Below are 26,534 nucleotides of genomic sequence, written 5' to 3' on the forward strand. Positions count from 1 at the left end.
AGTGTATTTTGTCAGTCTGCCTGTTCTGTTCCCCGCTCTGGCTCTGGTGAATTCTTTCACCCTCCCGTGCTTCTGACTATACCCAGTGCTTATATAAATAAATAAATAAATAAATCTTTAAAAAAAAAACAAACTAGAGCAGGAATAATTGGTAATACACTAAAATTTATAGTGTCTTGTAGTAGCTGTGGATGAAGTTATCAGAGATCATAGATTATAAGTCATGAATTGTTCAAATAACCTAGGACATATTTTTATTCTTTTGTTTTTAGATTTCAGAATGACTTCCATCTTGACTTACACTTTTAAAAGTTTTCCCACTACATCAAAATGGGCCCTGAGATTTTGTAAGTTTAATTTATTCTTTCTTTTTTTTAAAGATTAGATTTGGGTTTGTAAGCATCTTACATAGACTTTGAATTAGATTGATGTTTAAAAACACTTTATTTTGTTTTTCAGCTATAAGACCTCTGAGCTCTTCTTCCCATCTACGAGCTGCCCCAGGTACAGTAATTTGTAAAATAAACCTTTCTAATTTAAATGTTAGATTCTAGATCTGTGAATTCTGAATAAAAACTAAAACTAATTTGCTTTCCCTTTATAAGCAACATGAATATTACCATTGCCTTCAAATTAAAAATATGTAGAGCCAGTTAGTAATGATATCATATGATGTGGGGTTAGGCTCAAGGATGTGGTAAGAGGTTGCTTCTGGCATTTGGAACCTGGGGGAGTCATGGAGTTTCCTGGAGCCTTGCTGGTCAGTTTATTCACCCCAAGGCTGTCAGTCTTGGGGATGATTAGCTTACACTGTGGAGACTATTCTGGAGCCAAGAGTTAACTTTTAAAATGTGTCTCATGCTGTCCTCCAAGTGACTTGTGTTGACACTGATGCCGATGTTGTGCACAAAGACGCATCATAAGACAGAGGACAGCTGATGAGGAGAGGAGGGTGGCATGTGCCTGTTCTGAGCAGGGTTTAGGTGGCAATAACTTTATAACTAATTTCTCTTGAAGTTCATATGACTGTCCTTGCTTGGCAGAGCCTTTTGAACAAAGGAATTAGAACAGAGAGATACAGGATTTCTTGATGTTTTCAGTCAGCTGATGGACTGAAAATATAAGTGCCTGATGGAAATTTTCCATGATTCAAGGGTATTATCTGTATATATATATGCACACATATATTTTATCCTTTTCATGTAGTCTGCAAATCTCCAAGTTTAGTGGTCTTTTTTTCAGTCCTTGTTCTCCGTGAGTATTGAAACTTTTGACCATCATGTTCTCCATGATACTCTACTTTACTGTTCTGTCCTGATTCTCATGCTTCTTTGCTTCAATTCCTAAGACAGAGACTCTGCCTTTGGTATTATTTACCTACTGGTTATCTGTTTATGGTCCAGGGCCATCCTGTACTTGATTATTATTTTGTCTGTTGGTTTCGGGACATGGTATCTCTGCCCTTTAGCAGGGACTGTAAGCATAGCAGCTTCCTTTTGAGGAGGCAGTGGATGGACAGGCATTATAAAATATTTCTCTGCTTTTCTTCTATAATCTAAACTTCAGATATCTCTGTGCTATTCCATCTACACCTCACTTCTCCCCAGAAGTTTAGTTTCCGATCTCTTGCTACCTGTCAGATGCATAGATCCACTTGGATGTCTCTCCACCTTAAAATTAGCTTGTCTAAAAATGAGGTCATCTTTCTTCTGAAACCAGATCTTAATTCTGTGTACAGTGGCTTGGTTTTCTTATCTTAGTCTCTACACTTCCTTTATAACCCTGTTTTCCTTTCTTTCCACATTTGGTCACTAAGTCTTCCATTATAAAATTTTTTGTATTGGTATTGATCCCTTCCTTTCCACTCACACTGAGACTCTCTTTATTCTGACCTTTTTTTTTTTTTTTTAAGATTGATTTATTTTGTAGAAGAACTGGGGTATAGCCCAGAGGTTTGCGGGGGTTGGTGAGAGGATTCACCAGAGACAGAGTGGGGAGCAGAACAGGCGGCTTGACTGAAATACACTGCTGAGGGGAGCAGTAGGTGAGACAAGAGAGGTCTGTTGCACGATGTGGGTAGCTCCCTGGCTGGGGATGGAACTTAGGCCACAGCGGTGATAGCCCTGAGACTTAACCCCTAGACCACCAGGGAGGCCCCCGTTTATTCTGACTTTTAGCACCACATGTTTGAGTTTGCAACAATCTCTTTGTTTATCTCCCTGCTTCCTTCACCAACAAATCTCCAGTAGAGCTGCCAGGATAATCTTTGAACCCCATTTCATCTAGACTCTTAGTTCTGGCTACTATTTCCTTTAAGTTGGTTGTAGATATTTACAACAAATAATTCTCTATGATGTTAGTGGATGGGGTAAAGTGATTATTAAAATTTTATTCCCTTGGGTATCCCCGGTGGTGCAGTGGGTTAAGCACAGTGCTGTGAGGCTGTCTGCAGCCTTTGCAGCACCTGTTTGATTCCTGTCCAGCCAGGGAGATACCCACATGGCACAGCAGACCTCTCCTGTCTTGCCCGCTGCTCCTCTCGGCAGTGTTTCTAGTCCGTCAGCCTGCTCTGCTCTGTCTCTGGTAAATCTTCTCACCCTCCCGCACATCTGGCCTATACCCCAGCTCTTGTATAAATAAATAAAACTTTAAAAAAAAAATTTATTCCCTGCTATTCAGCAATCAAAAAAGATAGACTAATGCCATTCACAGCAACATGGATGGAGCTAGAAGAAATTATGCTCAGTGAAATAAGTCAGAAAGAAAAAGAAAAATATCAGATGGTTTCACTTATAAGAGGAATATAGGGGAACCAAATAATACATCAAGGGAAAAAATAATAGCAATACAAAACACAAGAAAACAAAAACAGACAGACAATTATAAACCAGAGATATGCTGCAGGGGAGGGAGAGGGTTTGGAGGAGGGGAAGGAGGAGTACAGGGGACTGTGGTGATGGTACATGGGTGACTTGGTGGAGGAAATTCTGTGGGGACTATACCTGAGGGGGGGAAGCAAACATTGTTTAAAAATGAATAATGAGGGACTCCCTGGTGGCGCAGGTGGTTGAGCGCAGCGCTGTGAAGCTGTTGGCAGCCTCTGCAGTGCCAGTTCTATCCCTGCCGGTCTCGGAGCAACCCATATGGCGAGCAGACCTCTCCTGTCTACCCGCTGCTCCCCTCAGCAGTGTATTTTGTCAGTCTGCCTGTTCTGTTCCCTGCTCTGTCTCTGGTGAATCCTCTCACCCTCTCACTCATCTAGCCTGTACCCCAGTTCTTATATAAATAAAATAAATCTTTAAAAAAAAATTAAAATGAACAATGATGTAAAAAATATATAAATAAATACATTTTTTAAAAAAGGAAACAATAGGATAGATAGAGGCAGCATTATAATTATTGAACACTGGAGTTCTGAATAAAATAGAATGAGAAATTTTGATTCTATCGTTTTATCATGAAATTTAAAAATTAAGTACCAAAAAAATAAATAAAATTTTATTCCCAACAGTTTAGGATTTTTTTCTATCTGTGATAATGAAGGAGTGATGATAGCAAGTGAATTTCAATATTAACAACAACTGAAAAAGGATGAAATGTATTTAGGTATACCAATACAAAAAGATTTTCAAGCTATATTATTAGGTCAGAAAAGTGTACATAATAAACTAAATTAATAGTTATGTTAAGACGAGCTGAAAAACTAACCCTTGATACTGACTACAGAACTGAGACACACCAAAGGGGGAGGGATTAGGGGAGGGGAAGGGACAGGGTGGGAGTAGGCACAATGGTCTGTGGTGGTGGAAGATGGCGAGAGTTGGTGGTAGATGTACCATGGTGGTAATACCTGATGGGGATACCCCACTGTTACCTCAGTTAATAAATAAATAAATAAATAAGAAAAATGAAAAAAAAAAAGTTATATATAACACACAATTGTATCCTTGTGCATACCTTTAAAAAAGTTTGAATTTATATACCAAATTAATAGTAAAGTACTTTTGGAAAGGAAATAATATAGGGGGTCAGGGCATTAAAAGGTAACTTTAGTTTTTACTCGCCATAGTTTAATATTGTTTACTTTTTATTTTTACATAAGCATATATTTACTTTTTACTTTTTTTAAAATTACATATATATATATTTAAAGATTTATTTTTTCATGCATACAAGAACTGGGGTACATGCCAGAAGTGTGGGTGGTGAGAGGATTCACCAGAGACAGAGTGGGGAGCAGAACAGGCAGATTGACTGAAATACACTGTTGAGGGGAGCAGCGGGCGAGCCAGGAGAGGTCTGCTGCGCCATGTGGGTATCTCCCTGGCTGGGGATCAAACTCGTGCTGCAGTGGCTGCAGATCGCTTCACAGGTTGCATCTCAATCCCTTGCGCCACCAGGGACGCCCGCTTTTTACTTTTTTAATTAAAAGAGTTAGAGAAAGGTTGTTCTTTTGATCTTAGAAAATAGGCAAATTGAGTTAGTCAGGAAGCAGTCTCAGTTTTACAGACTGGCAATAGTCATTAACCAAATGACCTTTATTTTTACACAGAAAGGCAAAAATATTAAATTATGTAAAGAGCAAACATCAGTTACTGCAAGTTCTAATACCAAAGGCAATCTTATGTGGATAATTGGTTAATTTCATTTTGATAGTCAGAAAGTTGAGGAAAACAATTTTGTAAATGACATGAAGACCCACATCATTGAGTCTAAATACTCTCATTGTTAGTTGTAATCTTTGTTTATCTTAAAGGTTATTTGGAAACTTTTTTTTTTAAAGATTTATTTATTTATGCATACAAGAACTGGGGTACAGGCCAGAGGTGTGGTGGGTGAGAGGATTCACCAGAGACAGAGTGGGGAGCAGAACAGGCAGATCGATGGAAATACACTGCTGAGGGTAGCAGCGGGCAAGTCAGGAGAGGTCTGTCGCACTATGTGGGTTGCTCCCTGGCCGGGGTTCCAACTTAGGCTGCAGTGACCATGGACAGCTTCATAGGTTGTGTCTTAACCCCTTGTGCCACCAGGGAAGCCCTATTTGGAAACTTTTAAGTAACAGTTGAAGTTGTTTGGTAAGTGGCAAATGCAACTTGGCACTAAACAATGTAATTCTTAGAATGTTTGTCCTTAAAATGTGACGAGTCACAGTTTATACAGGTGCTTTGGTGTGGTGAGTGTGCTGTGGTGTCTGTAGGGGCTGGGATGTCAGAATCCAGTACCTTACAAAATACTAGCAACAATGGGAGGGACCTCAGTAGTATTTAAAAAAAATAAAACTCGGGCCTCCCCGGTGGCGCAGCGTTTGAGCGCTGGGTTGCGAAGCTGCCCGTGGCCTCTGCGGCGCTGGTTTGATCCCCGGCTGCTCCCCGGCCACCGGAGGAGGGTCCCACATGGCGCGCAGACCTCTCCTGCCGCCCGCTGCTCCCCTCAGCAGTGTACTTCGGTCCTTCTGCCTGCTCTGCTCCCCGCTCTGGCTCTGGTGAATTCTCTCACCCTCCCGCGCTTCTGACTGTACCCAGTGCATGTGTAAACAAAACAAACAAATAAACAAATAAATAAATAAAACATGCCTCTATTAAAAAAAAATAATAAAAAAAATAAAACTCTAATCAGTACTGTTTAAAAAAATATGGAGCCATTGGCTTTACTGTTTTAACTGGTAATTCTTTGTACTTTTTCTTAAAGCTGTCCAGACCAAATCAAAGAAGACCTTAGCCAAACCCAATATAAGGAATATCGTGGTAGTGGAAGGTGTCCGCACTCCATTTTTGCTGTCAGGCACATCGTAAGTATGAAATGATTGTGTTATTTTCTGCCAAATTTCTTGAGGTTTGATTAGCAAAAACTGTCTAGATTGCATGATGTGGTTTTCATTTAAAAGTACACAATGTGGGCCTCCCCGGTGGCGCAGCGGTTGAGCGCTGGGTTGCGAAGCTGCCCGCAGCCTCTGCAGTGCCAGTTCGATCCCCGGCTGCTCCCCGGCCACCGGAGGAGGGTCCCACATGGCGTGCAGACCTCTCCTGCCGCCCGCTGCTCCCCTCAGCAGTGTACCTCAGTCCTTCTGCCTGCTCTGCTCCCCGCTCTGGCTCTGGTGAATTCTCTCACCCTCTCACACTTCTGACTGTACCCAGTGCTTGTATGTATAAATAAATAAATTAATCTTTAAAAAAAAAAATTAAAAAAAAATAAAAGTACACAATGTGATGCTTTTACATGTGTACACATTGTGAAAGGAATGCCACAGTTGGGCTCATTAATGTGTACATCACCCTATAGAGTTCATTCCTTCATTTAAGGCACTTTTAACAGTGATATTTGTAGCTGTAACCCAGTAGGTAATACTATTATTACTGGACTAGTTAACATAGCATTTTCATGAAGTTAATAAGACTAGGCTTTGGGTTTAAATTGTTTGTTTTTGGGGGGCCTCCCTGGTGCCCCAAAGGGTTAAGCACTGCACTACGAAGTATTCCGCAGCCACTGCAGCACGAGTTCGATCCCCGACCGGCCAGGGAGCAACCCATATGGTGCAGCAGACCTCTCCTGACTTGCCCGCTGCTACCCTCAGCAGTGTGCTTCGGTCAATCTGCCTGTTCTGTGCCCCACTCTGTCTCTGGTGAATCCTCTCACCCCCTCCCCCACTTCTGGCCTGTACCCCAGCTCTTGTATGCATAAATAAATAAATCTTGGGCCTCCCTGGTGGCGCAGCGGTTGAGCGCTGGGTTGCGAAGCTGCCCACAGCCTCTGCAGCGCCGGTTCGATCCCCGGCTGCTCCCCGGCCACTGGAGGAGGGTCCCACATGGCGCGCAGACCTCTCCTGCCGCCCGCTGCTCCCCTCAGCAGTGTACTTCGGTCCTTCTGCCTGCTCTGCTCCCCACTCTGGCTTTGGTGAATTCTCTCACCCTCCGGCGCTTCTGACTATACCCAGTGCTTGTATAAATAAATAAATAAATCTTAATAAATAAATAAATAAATCTTTTAAAAATAATAAAAATAAATTATTTGTTTTCTTTCTCCAGATACAAAGACCTGATGCCACATGATGTAGCTAGAGCAGCACTTTTGTAAGTAAATGCAATTTCATTTCAGTTTTTTTAAATGCTGAATTACATTCCTCTGAATATATCATGAAAAGCTCTGTTAGTTGGTTTGGCTTTCCTTTTTTTCATTTAACTTTTATTTATTTTATTGAAGTAACATTGTGTTTTAACATATGTTTTAGGTATATTTGTTGAGAATCAACATGTCTGTATTACACTAAGGTCACCATTAAGAGTCTGTTTTTGCAATTCACCATTATTAACTTAGTAACACTTTTGTCTAGTTTTTACACTTAAAATGGCATGTTTGATAAAATGGCCCAATCTTGGATATATTAATTTTTATGTGATGAGAAAGAAACCACTAACTTTTACAAGATTTATTTATTCATTTTAGCCATATGTGCTACACAAATTCAGGTATCTGGTGAATATCAGGGATCTTTATTTTGTAGACTTGACAGTCTCTTGGCATGGCAGTATTCTTTAATGAGATGGGCTTGCCATAAGTCATAAATCTTATGGGACAAGATTGATCAGCTAAATACAGTACCTATTTTTGATGGTTATCATAGACAGGAACCTAGTTAATGTATAGGGATAGTGAACAGGTTATGCAAATATTTATCTACAAAGGATTTAGAATGACACCTGAAGTTTTACATGCAAAGCAGTAAAAATTAGATGTAGTTACATGATGTTGAACTGGGTGAATAAAATGAGAGTCATAAAACGTGTGGCTGTTTCTGTGGTGAAAAATCATCTCAATGGAAATCAGTCATTTCCATTCCTGATTCGCTTTGTGTCTTTAACCAATCACAGGTTTTTCATAGTTTGAAAAGACACTTCAGTTTTCTTTTCTTCTTATCTGGTTCTGTTTCTTCTTTTTCTGCTGGACTTAAGAATAAATGGGGAAAAAAATAAAAGAAAAAAGACCATAGAAAACAAACAAAAGAATAAATGAAAGTATAATTGCTTTTCTTTTCTTTCTATCCATTTACTCTCCTTAATCTCATAACCACTTTCATTTCTATCTCAAAATATAGTGCTTTGGACGTTTGTTTTAATGACTTTTCTAGGCCCTCGCTGGTGGTTAAGTCTCTTCACTATGAAGCTAAGGCCAGCCGCTGCAGCACCAGTTCGATCTCTGGCCAGGGAGCTGACCCAAATGGTGCCCCAGACCTTTTCTGTCTTGCCCTCTGTTCCCCTCAACAGTGTATTTCAGTAGATCCACCTGTTTGCTCCCCACTCTATCTCTGGTGAATTTCTCACCCCCACTCCGCACCTCTGACCTGTACCCCAGTTCTTCTATGTAAAAATAAATAAAATCTTTTTTTATTTTTAAGACTTTTCTAGGGCGTCCCTGGTGGCCTAGGGGTTAAGTGAGTCTCAGTGCTATCACCACTCTGGCCTGAGTTCCATCCTCTGAGTTTGATCCCTGGCAGGGAGCTAACCCACATGACGCAGCAGAACTCTCCTGTTGTGTCCGCTGCTCCCCTTAGCAATGTATTTCAGTAGATCTGGCTGTTATGTTCCCCACTCCGTCTCTGGTGAATCCTCTCACCCCCTGCACCTCTGGCCTACACCCCAGTTCTTCTATACACACATACATACACACTTTTCTCTAAAACACCAAATGCACTGATCTGTTTTCAGGCCTTAGCCTTTTTGTGTTTTATAGCATTTGATACTATCAGCTCTACTTAAAATTCTCTTTTTTGACTTCTTGATATTAAGCCTTCATGATTTTTCCTTTTATCTCCTGATTGATTCATCTTTACTTTTTTTTTAAAAAGAAGATCTTTCTCTTTTTACAATGTATTTTGTAAGTTTTAGTTCCTAGAGCTTTGTATTTATCTGTATGCATGTTTTTCTTTTAAAAATCTCATCTATTTAATCATTCATTTTTATGAGAACTCCCAAATCTCTAAATTAGAACTTTTTCTTAGATATCTCAAACTCAACATGTCGCAAAATAAAATCTATCTTTTCCTGAAAGCCAGTTTATTTTCCTGTATGTGATAGTGTGTTGCTATTTCTTTTTATTCTCAGACTGGAGTTTTGCAAGTTTTTCTTCAACTTTTTAGTAGATGTCAAGTACTCAGTAAAATTTAAAAAATATTACAGTGAACACCTAAATATCCCCCATCTAGATTTAATAATTGTTGCCCTTCAAGCCATATTTGCTATATCTATATGGTTTGGAGCATTTGGTAATAAATTGCAGACATTGTGATACTTCAATCCCAAATACAACAGATTTTATCTCCTAAGAATAAGTATCTTTTCCACCATCCATTATACCATGGCTAAGATCATAACAAAAATTCTGTGGTGGCTTCTGATTTCCAGTTCATAGTTAAATCCTCAATTGTTCCAAGAATATCTCTTCTTTTAATAGTTTTTCCACACCAGGACCCAGTCAAGGTTCATAGTACAAATGGATATGTCTCTTAATCTCTTCTAATTTAGAAGATCTTTCTTCCTTGCTCATACGCAGTCCTTCCTTATTCTCTGTCCTTTTGTTCCCCCAATGACTCTGAGGTAGGTGTCTTTTTGAAAAGTCCAGGCAGCTGTTCTATATAATTTTTCCCCGCTCTGAATGTTTCTTCATGTTAATATTTAACTTTCCTCTATGAGTAGCCTATAAACTGCAAGTTAGATATAGAGATTTAATTGTATTTAGGTTGAACAGTTTTTTGGTAAGAACGCTTCATGAGAAAAGCACCAGGATATGGCATCATGTCAAGAGGCACCTGATTTGTGATGCTAAATCCAACCACTTGATGATGGTGGTCAGGCTGTCAGATTTTTTATTATAAAGGTATTTTTCCTCTTGCAATTAGTAATCTGTTAAGTGATATCTTAGCACAATGTAAGTATCTTATTCCCCAACAAATTTTCACCAAATATTTTTAACATTCATTGATAATTTTTGTCTGAGTCAGTTATTACATTAGAGATTCCAGATTTGTGATTTTCCTAATCATATTAGGCTGATATTTTTCTGCAGAGAGCAAGGTTTTTTTGTTTTTTTGTTTTTATGTTGAGGTCTTAGGGGTTTTGTTTATTTATTTATAGCCAGTTAGTCATTCTTCCTGAAGTTGACATTATCCCATAATTTATCTGTGAGAGCACCTTCAAGTTGTCTCCTGTGTCCCTTTTTAGAATAAAATCATTTTGGGGGGCCTCCCTCGTGGTGCAAGGGGTTAAGTCTCGGCACTCTGAAGCCACTGTAGCACAAGTTTGATCCGCGGCCAGGGAGCTAACACATTTCTTGCCCACTGCTCCCCTCAGCAGTGTATTTCAGGCAATCTACCTATTCTGCTCCCCACTCTGTTTATGGTGAATCCTCTCCCCCGCCCTCCTCCCCATACCTCTGGATTGCACCCCTGGTCTTGTATGTGTAAATAAACAAAATCTTTTAAAAATTATTTTTTGAATATAATATATATACACAGATTTTCAATATTTAGTTTGATGAGTTTTGACTCATCAATGTATACGTCCATGTTCCTGATTTTGATCTGGTCCCAGGAGTCTTTGAGCGCTTTCTTATTTTTGACGCACAAAAAAGGATAAGTACAAAACTCACTTTGTACTTTTCTTGCTTCAGATTTAGTTTCAGTCACTTTTAAAAAATGACTAACAGAATGGCATTTTGAAATCAAATCTGAGTTTCAGGTATACTCATTCCTACTGGAGAGTTACTGCTTCTGGTCTATCAGTGGGTAGAACTAGAGAAATATATCGTGTTTATATTGGTATATCAAATTTAAATTTAATATACCTTGTGTTTTACTTCTTATTTCGATTTATATTTGTCTCTTTTTTTCTTTTGACTGAAACCTTTGGTTCCAACTATAACTTTACTATGCTTACTACATATCTTTTAGCCTATTTCAAATTATTTTTGGTTCTTCCATCCAACTTTTCATTGCCAATGAGCATTAAATGTTGACTTTTTTTTTTTTTTGGGTATTGTGACATTGAATGGAATACATTTCTTTCCCTTTATTGAAGTAACATTGGTTTACAGCACTTTGTATGATCAAGGGAAGTAGGTTCACACTTCCTCAGATGCATGATACCACCCACCCTAATGTTGACTTTTAAAATCAGTTATTCATTTCTTCTTTGATAAGGTGCACATGCTTGTTAAATTAAGGGAAAGGTGCAATTTCTGACGGTTTGAATTCACAGTTAATCTTTTTTTCAAGTAAGAATAGTGTTTTGTGTGATGATATATGGCACTCCCTTGATGTATGAAATGTTTCTTTTCTTTGTATTTCACTTTCAGGGGGCTATTGCATCGGACCAGTGTCCCAAAAGACATTGTTGATTATATCATCTTTGGCACAGTTATACAGGAGGTGAAAACAAGCAATGTGGCTAGAGAGGTAAGATAAACTTGGTATTTGTTTAAAGAGATTGATGGGAGAATCAACCTAAGTTTCACCTAATAGAATTTACTATTTAAAAACTATTAAAATCCTTTGTTATATTTGACTTAAAATATGATTTTATAACTTGAATAATGAATGTCACTTATATTTAAAAGATTTATACTTTAACTAAAAGGACATACACTAAACTAGATTCATACTATACTACAAATCAAATCAGTTGTTTGAGCTGGTTTAATGTTAATTTGTCTCTCTCTTACATTAGAAACAGGTTAATAGATTGTGGCAAAGTGTGACCAATATAACTTTTAGTAAGTTACAGAGCATGGCTTCTAATTAACTTAAAATTTCAGCATTTTTCAAAGAACTTAATTTGTTACATGGGTTTTATTGGAAGTAACCTTGATTATTCATCTGTTCCCATTGACTAGATGGCATGTAGGGCAGTTTTTTAAAAAGCATTTCACAGGCATTTGCTTTTACCCTAGTTGGCATCGCTCCATGTAGTGTTTATTGGGCAACCAAGATAATAACAGGCCTTCGCCCTTCTGGAACATGTCCTGCAAGTATTTTGTAATCAGTAGTCCAAACACATCTTCTGGGCTTTGTTCCAATTTAAAAGTGATTATCTGGAAAAAGTTGCCTTTATCAAAATACGCATTTCAGTGTGCTAAACATTTTCTTTATTTCATGTCTGTGCTTGTCACATTATTGTGTCAGTATAGTTGTAAGGGTTGTAACTTCCTTTACTGTCAGCCTAGGGGATGGGTAAATGAGCAAGACTGAAAGTATTTGTTCTACCCTACCTTTTTATTGGTCAGTAAATGTTAAAACTGCTGAATGCTTGGCATTACTAAAGTCCACAAAAATCAATTGTATGTTAGGGGAGCAGGAAAGTATTAAGGACAGGAAGAGCTTCTTTACCTCACCTAATTTTTTTTTTTTTTGTTTTCCCTAGACCATCACATTTCCAAATGTACCAGCTATGGCAATTTTATGACTACATCAAGGTGTTCATAGTACATTCTCAACTTAAAAAAAAAAAAAAAGTTTTTTTTTTTTTTTTTGAGATAATCTGTTTTTATTTTTATTTTATTTTTTTTTTATTTTTTTTTTATAAATTTTATTGTTATATTCCCCATACAATTGCAGCCCCCCATTCTGACCCCAATCCCTCCCCTCCCGCCCCCGCCCCCGCCCCCCTAAAAGTGTCTCTGGTTCATAGTTTTTTGTTGATTTTGATTTTCACTTTCTTATAGTTATTCATTTTCCTGGTCCCTTATTTAAGTTTTCTGGATTCCTGCTATGAGTGAGACCATCCGGTATTTTTCTTTTTCTTTTTGGCTTATTTCGCTGAGCATGATCCCTTCCAGCGCCATCCATGTTGCAGCAAATTGCATGTGTTTATCTTTTTTGAATGCTGAGTAATATTCCATGGTATATATGTACCACATCTTCTTGATCCAGTCATCTATTTTTGGGCATTTGGGTTGTTTCCAAAGCTTAGCTATTGTAAACAGTGCTGCTATAAACATAGGGGTGCAGGTGTTCTTTGGAATTGATGTTTCTGTGTCCTTTGGGTAAATACCTAGGAGTGGAATTGCTGGATCATATGGAAGCTCTATGTTTAGTAGGTCCAGAAATCTCCACACAGCTTTCCACAGTGGTTTGACCAGTTTGCACTCCACCAACAGTGCAGAAGAGTTCCTTTTTCTCCACACCCTCGCCAACATTTGTTGTTGCTAGTTTTTTTAATATGTGCCATTCTCACTGGTGTAAGATGGTATCTCATGGTAGTTTTGATTTGCATTTCCCTGATGACAAGTGATGTTGAACATGTTTTCATATGCCTGTTGGCCATTTGCATTTCCTCTTCAGAGAAGTTTCTTTTAAGCTCTTCTGCCCATTTTTTGACTGGATTATTTTCTTTGTTGTTGTTGAGTCTCATCAGCTCTTTGCAGATTTTTGTGATCAGTCCTTTATCATTAGTGTTGGGTGCAAAAATGTTCTCCCAGTTGGTGGGGTTTCTCTTTGTTTTTGTTATTGTCTCTTTTGCTGTGCAAAAGCTCTTTAATTTGATATAGTCCCAGCTGTTTATCTTTGCCTTCACTATCACTGCTTTGGGTGATGTGTCTGTAAAGATGTCTTTGATGTGCAAATCACGTAGTGTTTCACCTATATTTCCTTCTATATATTTTATGGTTTCAGGTCTTATGTCTAGTTCTTTAATCCATTTTGAGTTGATTTTTGTGTATGGTGTGAGGTGGTGGTCAAGCTTCATTCTTTTGCATGTAGCGACCCAGTTTTCCCAGCACCATTTATTGAACAAACTTTCTTTGCTCCAATGCATAGTCTTTGCTCCTTTGTCAAAGATTAGTTGACCATAAATCTGTGGGTTTATTTCTGGATTTTCTATTCGATTCCATTGGTCTGTATGTCTGTTCTTGTTCCAATACCATGCGGTTTTGATGATTATGGCTTTGTAGTATAGTTTGAAGTCTGGGAGTCTGATGCCTCCATTCCCTTCTTTTTTTTTCAGGAGAGCTTTGGCTATTCGGGGTTTTTTGTGATTCCATATGAATTTCATCAATAATTGTTCTATTTCTTTGAAGAATGACATTGAAATTTTGATTGGAATAGCATTGAATCTGTATATTGCTTTTGGAAGGATGGCCATTTTAATAATGTTTATTCTTCCAATCCATGAGCAGGGGATGTCTCTCCATTTCTTTGTGTCTTCTTCTATTTCTTTTAACAGTGTTTTATAGTTTTCTTTGTATAGGTCCTTTACCTCTTTTGTTAGATTTATTCCCAAATATTTGATTTTTTTTGTTTCAATAACAAAAGGGATGGTCTTTTTGATTTCTTCTTCTTCAGATTTATTGTTTGTGTATAGGAAGGCTACTGACTTTTGCGTGTTGATTTTGTATCCTGCCACTTTACTGAACTGATTGATGAGTTGAATTAGCTTTTCTGTGGAGTTTTTGGGGTTCTCTATGTATAATATCATATCGTCTGCAAATAGTGATAGTTTGACTTCTTCTTTTCCTATTTGGATTCCTTGGATGTCTTTCTCTTGTCTTATTGCCCTGGCTAGGACTTCCAGTATTATATTGAAAAGCAATGGTGAGAGTGGACATCCTTGTCTTGTTCCAGATCTTAATGGAATTGCTTTCAGCTTTTCACCATTGAGAATGATACTGGCTGTTGGCTTGTCATAGATGGCCTTTATGATGTTGAGGTATGTTCCTTGTATCCCAAGAATTTCAAGGGCTTTTATCATGAATGGGTGTTGCACTTTGTCGAAAGCTTTCTCAGCATCTATTGATATTATCATATGGTTTTTATATTTCTTTTTGTTGATGTGTTGGATAACGTTGATTGATTTTCGGATGTTAAACCATCCTTGTGCCCCTGGAATGAATCCAACTTGGTCGTGGTGAATTATCTTATGGATACATTGTTGGATTCTGATAGCTAAAATTTTATTGAGGATTTTTACATCAGTGTTCATTAGGGAGATTGGCCTGTAGTTTTCCTTTTTTGTGTTGTCCTTGTTTGGTTTTGGTATTAGTGTAATGTTGGCTTCATAGAACGTGTTTGGTATTGTCCCTTCCTTCTCAATTTTTTGGAAGAGTTTGTGAAGGATAGGCACTAATTCGTCTCTGAATGTTTGGTAGAATTCATTTGTAAATCCATCAGGTCCTGGGCTTTTGTTTTTGGGGAGGTTTTTGATTACCATTTCAATTTCGCTAATTGTAATTGGTCTGTTTAGGTGTTCTATTTCTTCTTTATCTAGCTTTGGGTGATTGTAGAGTTGTAGGAATTTGTCCATCTCCTCTAGATTGTTAAACTTGTTTCCATATAACTGTTCATAGTAGTTACTGATTATTCTTTTGATTTCTGCTGTGTCCGTTGTGATTTCTCCTCTTTCATTGATGATCCTGTTTATTTGTGCTTTCTCCCTTTTTTCCTTTGTGAGCCTGGCTAGGGGTTTGTCTATTTTATTGATTTTTTCAAAGAACCAGCTCTTGGTTTCATTGATCTTTTGGATTGTTTTTTTAGTTTCAATTTCATTTATTTCTGCTTTGGTTTTTATTATTTCTTTTCTTCTACTGGTTTTGGGGTTTTTTTGTTGTTCTAAAAAAAAAAAAAGTTTTTATTGAAGTAATACTACATTATATCATTATATGTTACTGATGTATATCTTTATAAACCAACACCTGTATATGACACATTAAGTTCACTACTAAATGTCCAAATCTATCTTTCATCATGCAGTTCACTCCTTTTACCCTATTTACCCATCCCTTTCTCCTTCTTCTTATGGTAATGATTCCCAATTTTTAAATTCTGGAAAAAAAAGAACAACAAAAAACCAAAGGTTTTTTATAAGAGCATTCTTATAAGAGCACTCAATGTAAATATTAAATCTATTTAAATTTTCTTTATATTTGATTTCTATCTTAACACTAAAATCATAATATTGTTCCCTAAATTTTTTTCTGGAAGTTTCACATCCATATATGAATCTCAGCTATTGGTTGCCATGATGTAGATTACCTTTCCCTGCCCTGTATTAATTCCAGTCGTTCGTGCTCTAGGTGATTTTTATAGTGACTGTGGGTAAGCGTTAAGTTGAGGGAATATTAGAAGAATGTCTCTCTCTAAAAGCTAACATAGCTTTCAGCTAGAAAATTTCTTTAGGACCTATTGACTGTATTAATGTTAATAGGAAGGCTCCAGGCTTCTGGTGCTAAGTGCCCAGGAACCTGACTTTACTGAAAGGCCTCCGCTTACTTTTCTGCTTTCCAACTTAACTAAAAGGCATCTTCTGTCTTTCCTTTCTCCTCAGTGTACTAAGCTTACCTTGAGAGCTGTTCAAACTTTAAATAGAAGCATGCGGACAAAGTTCACTAGCAACCACTTCTATTTAAAACTGTTTTAGTACTGAGTCATATGGGGCCAAGGGTATAACGCTGGGCCTCGTGAGGATCAGGCCTTTATGACCTGAGTGCCCTTTACTCTTGCCCCACTTGGCCCACACAGCTCACCTCCCCTGTCCCCTGAACACTTGCTTTTCTCTTCATTTTGGATTGGTTCACACTGAGAGGTTGTTGTGGCCAGGAGGTAGTTTTCAGCAGTAATGCATGTATATTACTATAACACATTTATATTTCTATATAAATATAATGGTCAGGAGTGTGTAGGTAGTGTAAATATAAAGGATAAAATCAATTAAGAAACACTAAACCTCTGTAATCTAGAATTTGAAAACATTACAGGAGATCTTGTATTCTGAGGATAGTAAATCATTTCAGGAAAAGGCCACTAAAAATGAATTCCCCTAATGGAAATTGGAATTTCATAGTAAGTGGCGGTGGTGATGGGGGGAAAGAGTTTAGAGCTTAATTCTTTTTTTTTAAGATTTTTTTTTTTATACAAGAACTGGGGTACAGGTCAGAGGCAGAGGGTGAGAGAATTCATCAGAGACAGATCGGGGAGCAGAACAGGCAGATGGACCGAGGACATTGCTGAGGGGAGCAGTGGGTGAGGCAGGAGAGGTCTGCCACACCATGTGGAAATCTCTTGGCTGGCCAGGAATCGAAGCGGTGCTGCAGAGGTTGCGGACAACTTCACAGCGCAGCACTCAACCCCTTCTGCCACCGGGAAGGCCCCGAGAGCTTAATTAACATGAACTTTAATATTATAAGTTATGCACCAATGCATTCATTCTTCCTGTAAGCAAAAATGGTTTCAGGCATTTGTTTTGATCAGTATAATACTCCAATAAATAGTATAATAAAATAATAGATATACACATTTCATATTTGATTGACTTTTACTGTGCCATCATAATAGAGGCCATTTCTTGCAAGATTAACGGGGCGGGTTGGTTGTTCTAAAGCGCCCTCAAATTATTCTCTTTTGAAGCATCTGTCCTGGACAGTTTTCTCTTTTCCAGTTCTTAACTGGTCTAACCTATATTTGTCAGAGGTTCATTTATGGCACAGGCAGGTCTCCAAAATTTCTTTCATTGACTTGAACTTCTGCTACATGTTTGTTTTCCACTTTGACTGTATCTTGGAGCTACAGTGTGCCTGTATGAAGAGTCAGGCAGTCGGTGAGAGAGACTGACAAGAGTAGAGATGAGCAGGCAGGGACCAGGGTGAAACTGTTTATGAGTGGTCAAGTCTTTGGAAATTATTATCATGTTTGATGACTTTTGCTTTGCTGTTAAGCCTTTTAACTGCAGGAATACAGATCATGAGGATCCTACCCCTTGATTTATGTTATTTCATTATTTCGTCAACTATATTAACATCAACTGAAATCAAATTATATAATGATACCCTTGAAGGCTCAGAACAAAGCACATTGCTAAAATATTTGATGATGTAGCCTTGTGCACACACCAGAAACTGGATACCAAGAATTTTACATAGTGTTTGTCAATTAATGACTAGGTGAAAAATTAGTAAGCCACTTCTCAGTGGGCTTAATTTTTTTAAATGAAAATCTTTTTTTTTTTTTAAAGATTTATTTTATTTATGCATCCAAGAGCTGGGGTGCAGGCCAGAGGTGCAGGCAGGTGAGAGGATTTACCAGAGACAGAATGGGGAGCAGAACAGGCAGACTGACTGAAACACACTGCTAAGAGGAGCAGCGGACACAACAGGAGAGGTCTGCTGTGCCATGTGGGTTAACTCTCTGGCCAGGGATTAAACTTGTGCTGCAGTGGCCGCTAGTAGCGTCATAGTGCTAAGACAACCCCTTGGTCCACCAGGGAGGCCCTCAGTGGGCTTAATTTTATTTTGAATAATACTTTGAGGAATGTCAAACTCAAGCCCTCTCCTGATTTACCTGAGAAGTAGTCTCAAAACATCATTTACATGTGGCACATCTTTTCATCCTTTGTACATGATCATTTTATTCACTGTATTTCCTGAAGGCTGCCCTTGGAGCTGGCTTTTCTGATAAGACTCCGGCTCACACTGTCACCATGGCTTGCATCTCTGCCAACCAAGCCATGACCACAGGTATGTTTACATGAAAGCAAAAGTTACAAGTTAGCTCTCCTTTGTCTTATGTGATTATTAAAAAGTACTCTGTGTGTGTGTGTGTGTGTGTGTTTTATTTATTTATTTTTATATTCCCCCATACAATTGCAACCCCGATTTTGACCCCAATCCCTCCTAAAAAGTACTCTTAACTGAAGTAAAAGTTTAGCCCAAATCTCTGAATTTGCTTTTTTAAAAATAAAGCAATAAAAATTTTGATGTTTGACAGTTCTTGATCTTTTTTTTTTTTTCCCCCTCAATTCCTGAGGTTCACAATCATTCATGTAGTTTTTCTGTCTGTAATGTGTCTGGCTACAGCAGATATGATCAGCTACAGGTATGTATCTCTGGGAGAAGAGGTAGTACTTCTGAATTTGAGCTATGTGTAGTTTATAACCTAGGTTTTAAACCTGTGTGATTCTGATACTCCCCTGTCCATGAAAATGGTAGCCTTCCTCCCTCTACCATCTCGGTGGTGATAAGTCACTGCTTTAGATGATACAACTCTTTCCTCTACTTCTCCCTGTATCCTTGGCATTTTTTATAATTAGTTACAAATATTCCTAACAAACTTGCACAAAATTGTGGGACATTTTATAGCATTAGCCTTTATTGTGAAAAGATAAAAAGTCTGAAAGATAATAGAAATCGTATGCTCTCTTAGTAACATCAAGGCCAGATTGGTCAGCCTATCTCAAGGGGAGTGGGGAATATAACAAGAGGCATTGATGGGAAGCATTCTCTATTCTGTGACCTGTGCAGCCTGTGACCCCTCCCAGTCAGGAACAAAATACTCACCAATGGTCATAAAGAGAGAGATGCCTTTCATCTCTAAAGCCAGAGTTTCTTGAGCTTGCAGTAGAAGTTGACATACTTTTTATTGGAAAACTTTCTGAAAGCTATGAAGCTGGGAGCATTTAAAATAGGTAGAATATTCTGGTTTAGAACATGATTTGTTTAAGAGTCAATCCAGTGGATAGTTCCAGAGCTTGGTAGCCATATAACTTGAATGAAACCAGTTTTTTTCTCTAGTGTGTGGAATTTATTTTTAGTCATGTATAAAAATTATTTTAACCCCTCTGAAAAAAATATAAAAATCTTAATTACAGATGTTGTACAGTGCTGATACCATACAACTTTTTAATCAAGAAACCTAAATTACCAATGGTCTCTTATTTTCTGCAAAAGATGTTCATGTGCATATAACCTGTGCCATGTAGGTTTTGGCTTGATTGCTGCTGGCCAGTGTGACGTGATCGTGGCAGGTGGTGTAGAATTAATGTCTGACGTCCCTATTCGTCATTCACGGAAAATGAGGAAAATGATGCTTGATCTCAATAAGGCCAAGACTCTCGGTCAGCGACTGTCTTTAATCTCTAAATTCAGATTGAATTTCCTATCTCCTGAGGTAAGATTTGTTAACTTTTATAAAGACTGTTCCTAAAGTATCGCTACTTAGAGATTTAGAATCTGGTAAGACTATGGATCCATTTGTGCTTTGGTAGTTCTGTTACAGGGATGGGGCAATTATTTGGTCAAATGAAAAATATAGTGATTAGAGAATTTAAATTTGTAAACCTCTTTAGGGATGCTGTGCTCACAAGGAATGTCCCTTGCTTGATCTTGATTGATAGATTTTAACTTTCTCGACTAACCCCCGGTGTGTATAAATAGCTATTAACACAGAAGTTAAGAAATTAGTCCAAATCTCTGCATTTATTTTTTTAAAAATAAAGTAACTAAGGACTCCCGACCTGGTGTGTCTCCTCTCCAGCTCCCCGCAGTAGCTGAGTTTTCCACCAATGAGACTATGGGTCACTCCGCAGACCGACTGGCTGCAGCCTTCTCTGTTTCTCGACTGGAGCAGGATGAGTACGCACTGCGCTCTCATAGCCTGGCCAAGAAGGCACAGGATGAAGGGCTCCTTTCCGATATTGTTCCCTTCAAAGTACCAGGTAAAATGTTTTGTTCAACTTTGTAAAGGGGATTGCTTTATGGTATTTGGTAGGCACTTTTGAATTGCTCCTAAAAATAAAAAAATCCAAAAATCCCAAGTAACTTTGGCATGTTTATTCTTGAACTTGGATTCAAGTTTCATTTTATGTTGTAGCAATAAAAGAGTAGTTGTCATTAGAAGAGTCTCCTCTTAGAGCTTCCTGATACATTTTATGTATATGCCTATTTTAAAAATTCTTCATTCATGTGATTTTTGTACTGAATAGCCAAATGTGAATAAATACTTTAAGAAAATAGGGCATTATTTTTAAATTATATCATTTAGATTATTTCCCAAATGTCTCTAGTGTTTAGTTTAAATTTTAGTAACATCTTGATGATTGTTAAAGGCTTTTTTTTAGTGAATAGGTATGATTTACATTTCATTTGTTCTTGTAATTTGTCAAACCTATCTCTCTGGAAAAGATAGGTAAGCTTGTAGTTGCTTGGAGTTAAAAATTTCATGTTTTTATAGGAAAAGATACAGTTACGAAAGATAATGGTATTCGTCCATCCTCCCTGGAGCAGATGGCCAAACTAAAACCTGCATTCGTCAAACCCTATGGCACAGTGACAGCTGCAAATTCTTCTTTTCTGGTAACTATGTATACTATGTGTGTTTACTCTGGTGACTTTCCTATCATGTATTCTCAATAGAAAAGCCTTAGATAGTTCTATTTGTAATGTTCATTGTGTTATGAACAAAGCTTAAAATTTCATCATAACGATAATGTTAAAATAGAATCACAATTTGAAGATCTTTGAAGTGACCTAATCTAGCGACCATTCTGATACGGAAAGCTATTCTCTTCAGGGCCTTAACCAGTCAGAAAGTCTGATTGCTGGTGCTCAGCATGGAGATCAACAGAACAAGATAATGTGATGTTGTGAGAAGTGCTGTGATGGCTGTCAGCCTTAGCTCTTGGAGAAATACACAGGCAGGGTCTCTGACAGGCTTCTCAGAGGAAGTGATACTTGAGCAGGCAGTCTTTTTTTTAAAAAAAGATTTATTTTTATTTATACAAAAGCTGGGGTACAGGCCAGAGTCGTGGGAGGATGAAAGGATTCACCAGAGACAGAGCGGGGAGCAGAACGGGCAGACGGACCGAAGGCACTGCTGAGGGGAGCAGTGGGCGCCACAGGGGAGGTCTGCCTCACCATGTGGGATTCTCCCTGGCTGGCCGGGAAATGAACCAGCGCTGCGGAGGCTGAGGACAGCTTCACAGCGTGGCGCTCAACCCGCTGCGCCACCAGGGAGGCACTTGAGAAGGCAGTCTTGAAGGAAAAGTACGAGTCCATTCAAGACGTATAAAAAATGCTCTCTGGGCCAGGGGAACAGCAAGTGCAAAATCAAGCAAGTATGAGAAAAAGGCTTCCTGGGGAAAGCTTGATTGGAACATAGAATGTGAATGTGGCGCGTCATAGAAAATGTGGGAAGTAGGCAGTCTAGCTCTGATTGTTAGTGATGCTTTATACCGACCCCCAGATTATTTTCCTATAGTCATGGAATTAATCTACCCCCATTTTTGTTGTTGTTTATCGGCATGTACCATCTTAGCCCTCCTTGGTGGTGTGTTTTTTTTTTTTTTTTTCTTGGCTCCTCCTCAACTAAACATCCCATTCTGCTTCTGCTTATATGATGTGGTTTGTTATGGGCTACCAACTTGGCTTTCTGGCTATAGTCCACCTGGTCAGTGTTTCTTTGACAATATAATACCCCTTCCTGGACATGAAGTCTAGAAACAGGCAAATATTTGAAATATTTGACCATGGTGAGTGACTAATTAATCCCTGCTTTTGGGTGAGGGGAAGGATACCTGGAGTAATTCTGATAGGCTGGTGCACCACCCCATTAAGCCCAGGTGGTGAAGGACTGGCTAGATGATCATTTCCAAAACAAGATTGGATCAGAGGACCATGTGGCACTAGCTACATTCTTGCCAGATCTGCACTCCCTTTGATACTCTTCACAAATCAAATACGCAAGTCTTCAAAGGCAACATATTACAGATATGTGGGTTTTTGGAAATGTGTTGAGTTGTGGAAATTGTTCATGTCACATTCAAAGGGATTTTGCACAATGACGCATTGAGCTTATTACTAATGTAATCTCCATAAACTACTAATAATGTGCAGTCACCTTTGTTTCCAGATTTTATGGCCATCCTATTGGTGATGACTGTATTCTCTTCAGTTACTGAGTCCTATATATGGTAGGATGTGGTAGAAGTTATTTTGATTCTGCATACTCTACAGAATTGTTTCCTTTACTTTGGAATTCTTTTTTTTAAGTTTCTTTTGAAGTAATGGTAAATGGTTTATTTTTCAGTGGTACCATTTTGTTCCCCAAATTCTCAATTGTCATTGAAAGAGGGAAGGCTGTGGTTCTGATGTTGTCAGCTGCCTGCCTTTTTCTTCTTCCATTGGCTTACTTATTATAAAGTCTCTATAAGTAGAAGAAAATTGCCTAGAAGTCACTAGTAGGAAGCAACTGAGAAACAATCAAGAATATGTAAAAATAAATAAGTAAATCATTGTTATAAATCATAAAATTCCACATACTGCATTAAAAGCAAAAAAATTTTGGTTTAAGTCTATTTTGACTACCTATTTCTAGAGCTACCTATTTTTTTAATCCATTTTGATAATTATGGTCCTTTTTGAATAGGCTCTTCTTAACCTTGCCCTCCAGAAATAGGTAACTGTGTATGTTTGACTTGAGATTTTTTTTTTAAAAAAAGATTTATCCATTTATGCACACAAGAACTGGGGTACAGGCCAGTGGTGTGTGTGGGGGTGGTGGTGAGAGGATTCACCGGAGACAGAGAGGGGAACAGAACAGGCAGATCGACTGAAATACACTGCTAAGGGGAGTAGCGGGAGAGTCAGGAGAGGTCTGCTGCACCATGTAGGTAGCTCCCCTGCCAGGTGTTGAACTCGTGCTGCAGTGGCTGTGGATTGCTTCATAGGCTGCGTCTTAACCCCAAGGAGGCCCTGACTTGAGACTTAATGATGGATAAAAGGAAAAGGTTTTGTTATATAGAATCACTGTATGAATGTAATTACTTTGTAGAGTAAGGAATAGAACACAGAGGATGTAGAAAGATCTGAGGATAGGCTGAGGAATTTAACATTGTTTGGGTTAACATTTCAGACCGATGGTGCATCTGCAATGCTGATTATGGCAGAAGAAAAAGCTCTGGCCTTGGGTTATAAACCAAAGGCATATTTGAGGTAAAGTGAATGTTCAAATAAGTAGCCTCTGGTTTCTTTATTACTGGAGCTAACATCTCTGTTTTTTACTTAGGGATTTTGTGTATGTGTCCCAGGATCCAAAAGATCAACTTTTACTCGGGTAGGTGGCAGTGTATATCCGTGGACTATATTATCATGTTAGCTACATAGATTTTAAAGTTAGCTACATAGATTTTAAAGTCTGTTAAGCCCTGAAATCATAATTGGTTGTCTGTTGGGTTTTTTTAAATGATAGTAATCTTTTATTTTGGTTTATTATTTTATAGCTTTAGATTCTTTTCCATTTTTCTGTACATTTCTACTTGCAATTATTATATACACACACAGAACTTTGTATTTTTTTTAAGATTTATTTTATTCATTTATGCTTCCAAGAGCTGGGGTGTAGGCCAGAAGTGTAGGGGGTGAGAGGATTCATCAGAGACAGAGTGGGGAACAGAACAGGTGGATTGACTGAAATACACTGCTGAGGGGCATAGCGGGGGAGACAGGAAAGGTCTGCTGTGCCATGTGGGTCATCTCCCTGACCAGGGATTAAACTCGTGCTGCAGTGGCTGCAGATAGCTTCATAGTGCTGAGGCTTAAACCCTTGCACCACCAGGGAGGTCCTCTTTATTAAGATATCATAAACATGTTTTTCATATTGCTGTCATCTATTCATAATAGCCTTTTATTAAAAGCCTCCTAATATATTATTTCCTCTTCCCCGCACACCTCACAAGAGTCTACCTTCGTTGGCCTCCATTTTGTCCTTCAAAGTAGCCGTGTCCTTTCCTATATTTTGCACTTTAACTCTGTGTTCTTCTAGCGCTTTACATTATTAGTTAGTCCTTCTCTTTTATTGTTTACTTATTTATTATCTGTTTATAACGAGAATATAAACTGCATAAGGGCAGAGGTCATGGCTGTTCAGTTCACTGTTGTATCTCCAGTATTTTACAGTAGAATCAGTGAATGAATGGAGGACTCTGTAATTTCTGTGGAAAACTCAGTTTGGGGGATGTGATAGAGCTCTTAGGTTAAAAATTAAAGTTGTAATGTAATACTTATTTTTTCTTCTCAGACCAACATATGCTACTCCAAAAGTTCTAGAAAAGGCGGGATTAACAATGAATGATATTGATGCTTTTGAATTTCATGAAGCTTTCTCAGTAAGTTTATTTTAAAGGTATATGTGAAAAGACTGTAATAAAAAAAACATAGTCTGAGTATGTAGGAGAGAGCAAGGTGTGGTTTATGCTATGAGTAAAACAGGTGTGGAACTTGACATTTGAAGTACTAACCTTCAGTGCTGGTGGGGTGCGAGGTGTAAAGGGAGGGAATCAAGGGTCACACTTAATGTTGAAAAGCATATCTTTTGAGGCTATCTCTTAATTCCCTTCAAAAGTTCCACATTGTTTCTTTAGGAAATTTTCACCAAAAATTTAAAAAGATTTCCTCAAATTTAAAGTTAGACAAACTCATGCCTAAAGAAAGTCCTTAAGGACAGTAATAGCAAGGTCTTTATTGAATTATTTTCCCTTTTAGGGTCAGATTTTGGCTAATTTTAAAGCCATGGATTCTGATTGGTTTGCACAAAACTGCATGGGTAGAAAAACCAAGGTAAGTTTAAATTTCTGCTTAAAAATATGCTTGAATTTCTAAGTACTTTATTTATTGTTTAAAGATTTATTTATTTATTTATACAAGCACTGGGTACAGTCAGAAGCACGGGAGGGAGAGAGAATTCACCAGAGCCAGAGTGGGGAACAGAACAGGCAGACTGATGAAATATACCTGAGGGGAGCAGCGGGCGCGGCAGGAAAGGTCTGCGCGCCATGTGGGCCCCTTGCTGGCAGCCGAGGATCAAACTGGTGCTGCAGAGGCTGCGGGCAGTTTCGCAATCCAGCGCTCAACCGCTGTGCCAAAAGAGGAGGCCCTGAATTTCTAAGTATTTTAATATTTAAAGCCTAATTACCTATAATAAAATTAATGGGGAAATCAACTTCTTACTAAGAATTTTGTGTTTATTAAATGTATTTCTGAGATGAAATATTTCCACTCTGGAAATTCTTTAGAAAGAATAAAAGCAAAAATTTAGATTGTCTATTAGTCTTTTCATTCTAATGTTAGATGAAAATAAATGCTTTCATTATTGACCTAGAACTTTTTTGTATATTTTTATAGTGAAATAATTTGTGATTCATCTTAAGTTATTTTCCTCCATTGTTATAACTTCCTACTATTCAAATCCTGGCCTGATTCTTACCTTAAGTAAACTCATCTTTACATTTATTTATTTATTTATTTTTTTTGTGGCTGTCAGGTTGGATTGCCTCCGTTGGACAAGTTTAATAACTGGGGTGGATCTCTGTCCTTGGGACACCCATTTGGGGCCACTGGTTGCCGGCTGGTTATGGCAGCTGCTAACAGATTGCGGAGGGATGGAGGCCAGTATGGGTTAGTGGCTGCCTGTGCAGCTGGAGGACAGGTATGTCATAGTAGCTTCTGGAAAGTCATTTTCTCAAAAACAAAAATAAGTTCATTCAACAATGTTTAATTTAGTTTAGTTTGAAAAATTCTTTTTTTTTAAGATTTATTTATTTATCCATACAAGAGTTGGGTTGCAGGCCAGAGATGTAGGAGTGAGAGGTTTCACCAGAGACAGAGTGGGAAGCAGAACAGATGGATCTACTGAAAGACACTGCTGAGAGGAGCTGCGGGCAAGACAGGAGAGTTCTGCTGCACCATGTGGGTCACCTCCCTGTCCTGGGATCTAACATGTCCTGTAGTGG

The 26,534-nt window shown here is 38.3% G+C and overlaps 1 protein-coding gene across 1 annotated transcript in view; it reads left to right on the plus strand.

Moving 5' to 3' along the window:
- Window positions 1-280: 280 nt before the first annotated feature.
- The window catches only part of HADHB (hydroxyacyl-CoA dehydrogenase trifunctional multienzyme complex subunit beta), a gene marked incomplete at both ends in the record, with an annotated part of 29,806 nt that continues 3,552 nt past the window's right edge, over window positions 281-26,534 (plus strand). The window contains 14 exons of the mRNA XM_084235816.1: window positions 281-347; window positions 460-504; window positions 5,689-5,788; window positions 7,023-7,067; window positions 11,344-11,443; window positions 18,402-18,489; window positions 19,731-19,918; window positions 20,285-20,465; window positions 20,981-21,102; window positions 23,660-23,739; window positions 23,813-23,860; window positions 24,824-24,911; window positions 25,288-25,362; window positions 26,066-26,230. Coding sequence (XP_084091942.1) covers window positions 281-347; window positions 460-504; window positions 5,689-5,788; window positions 7,023-7,067; window positions 11,344-11,443; window positions 18,402-18,489; window positions 19,731-19,918; window positions 20,285-20,465; window positions 20,981-21,102; window positions 23,660-23,739; window positions 23,813-23,860; window positions 24,824-24,911; window positions 25,288-25,362; window positions 26,066-26,230 — 1,392 coding nt within the window. The remainder of the gene's footprint in view (window positions 348-459; window positions 505-5,688; window positions 5,789-7,022; window positions 7,068-11,343; window positions 11,444-18,401; window positions 18,490-19,730; window positions 19,919-20,284; window positions 20,466-20,980; window positions 21,103-23,659; window positions 23,740-23,812; window positions 23,861-24,823; window positions 24,912-25,287; window positions 25,363-26,065; window positions 26,231-26,534) is intronic.

Source organism: Talpa europaea (genome assembly GCF_964194135.1).
Source record: "Talpa europaea genome assembly, chromosome: 6".
Taxonomy (NCBI): domain Eukaryota; kingdom Metazoa; phylum Chordata; class Mammalia; order Eulipotyphla; family Talpidae; genus Talpa; species Talpa europaea.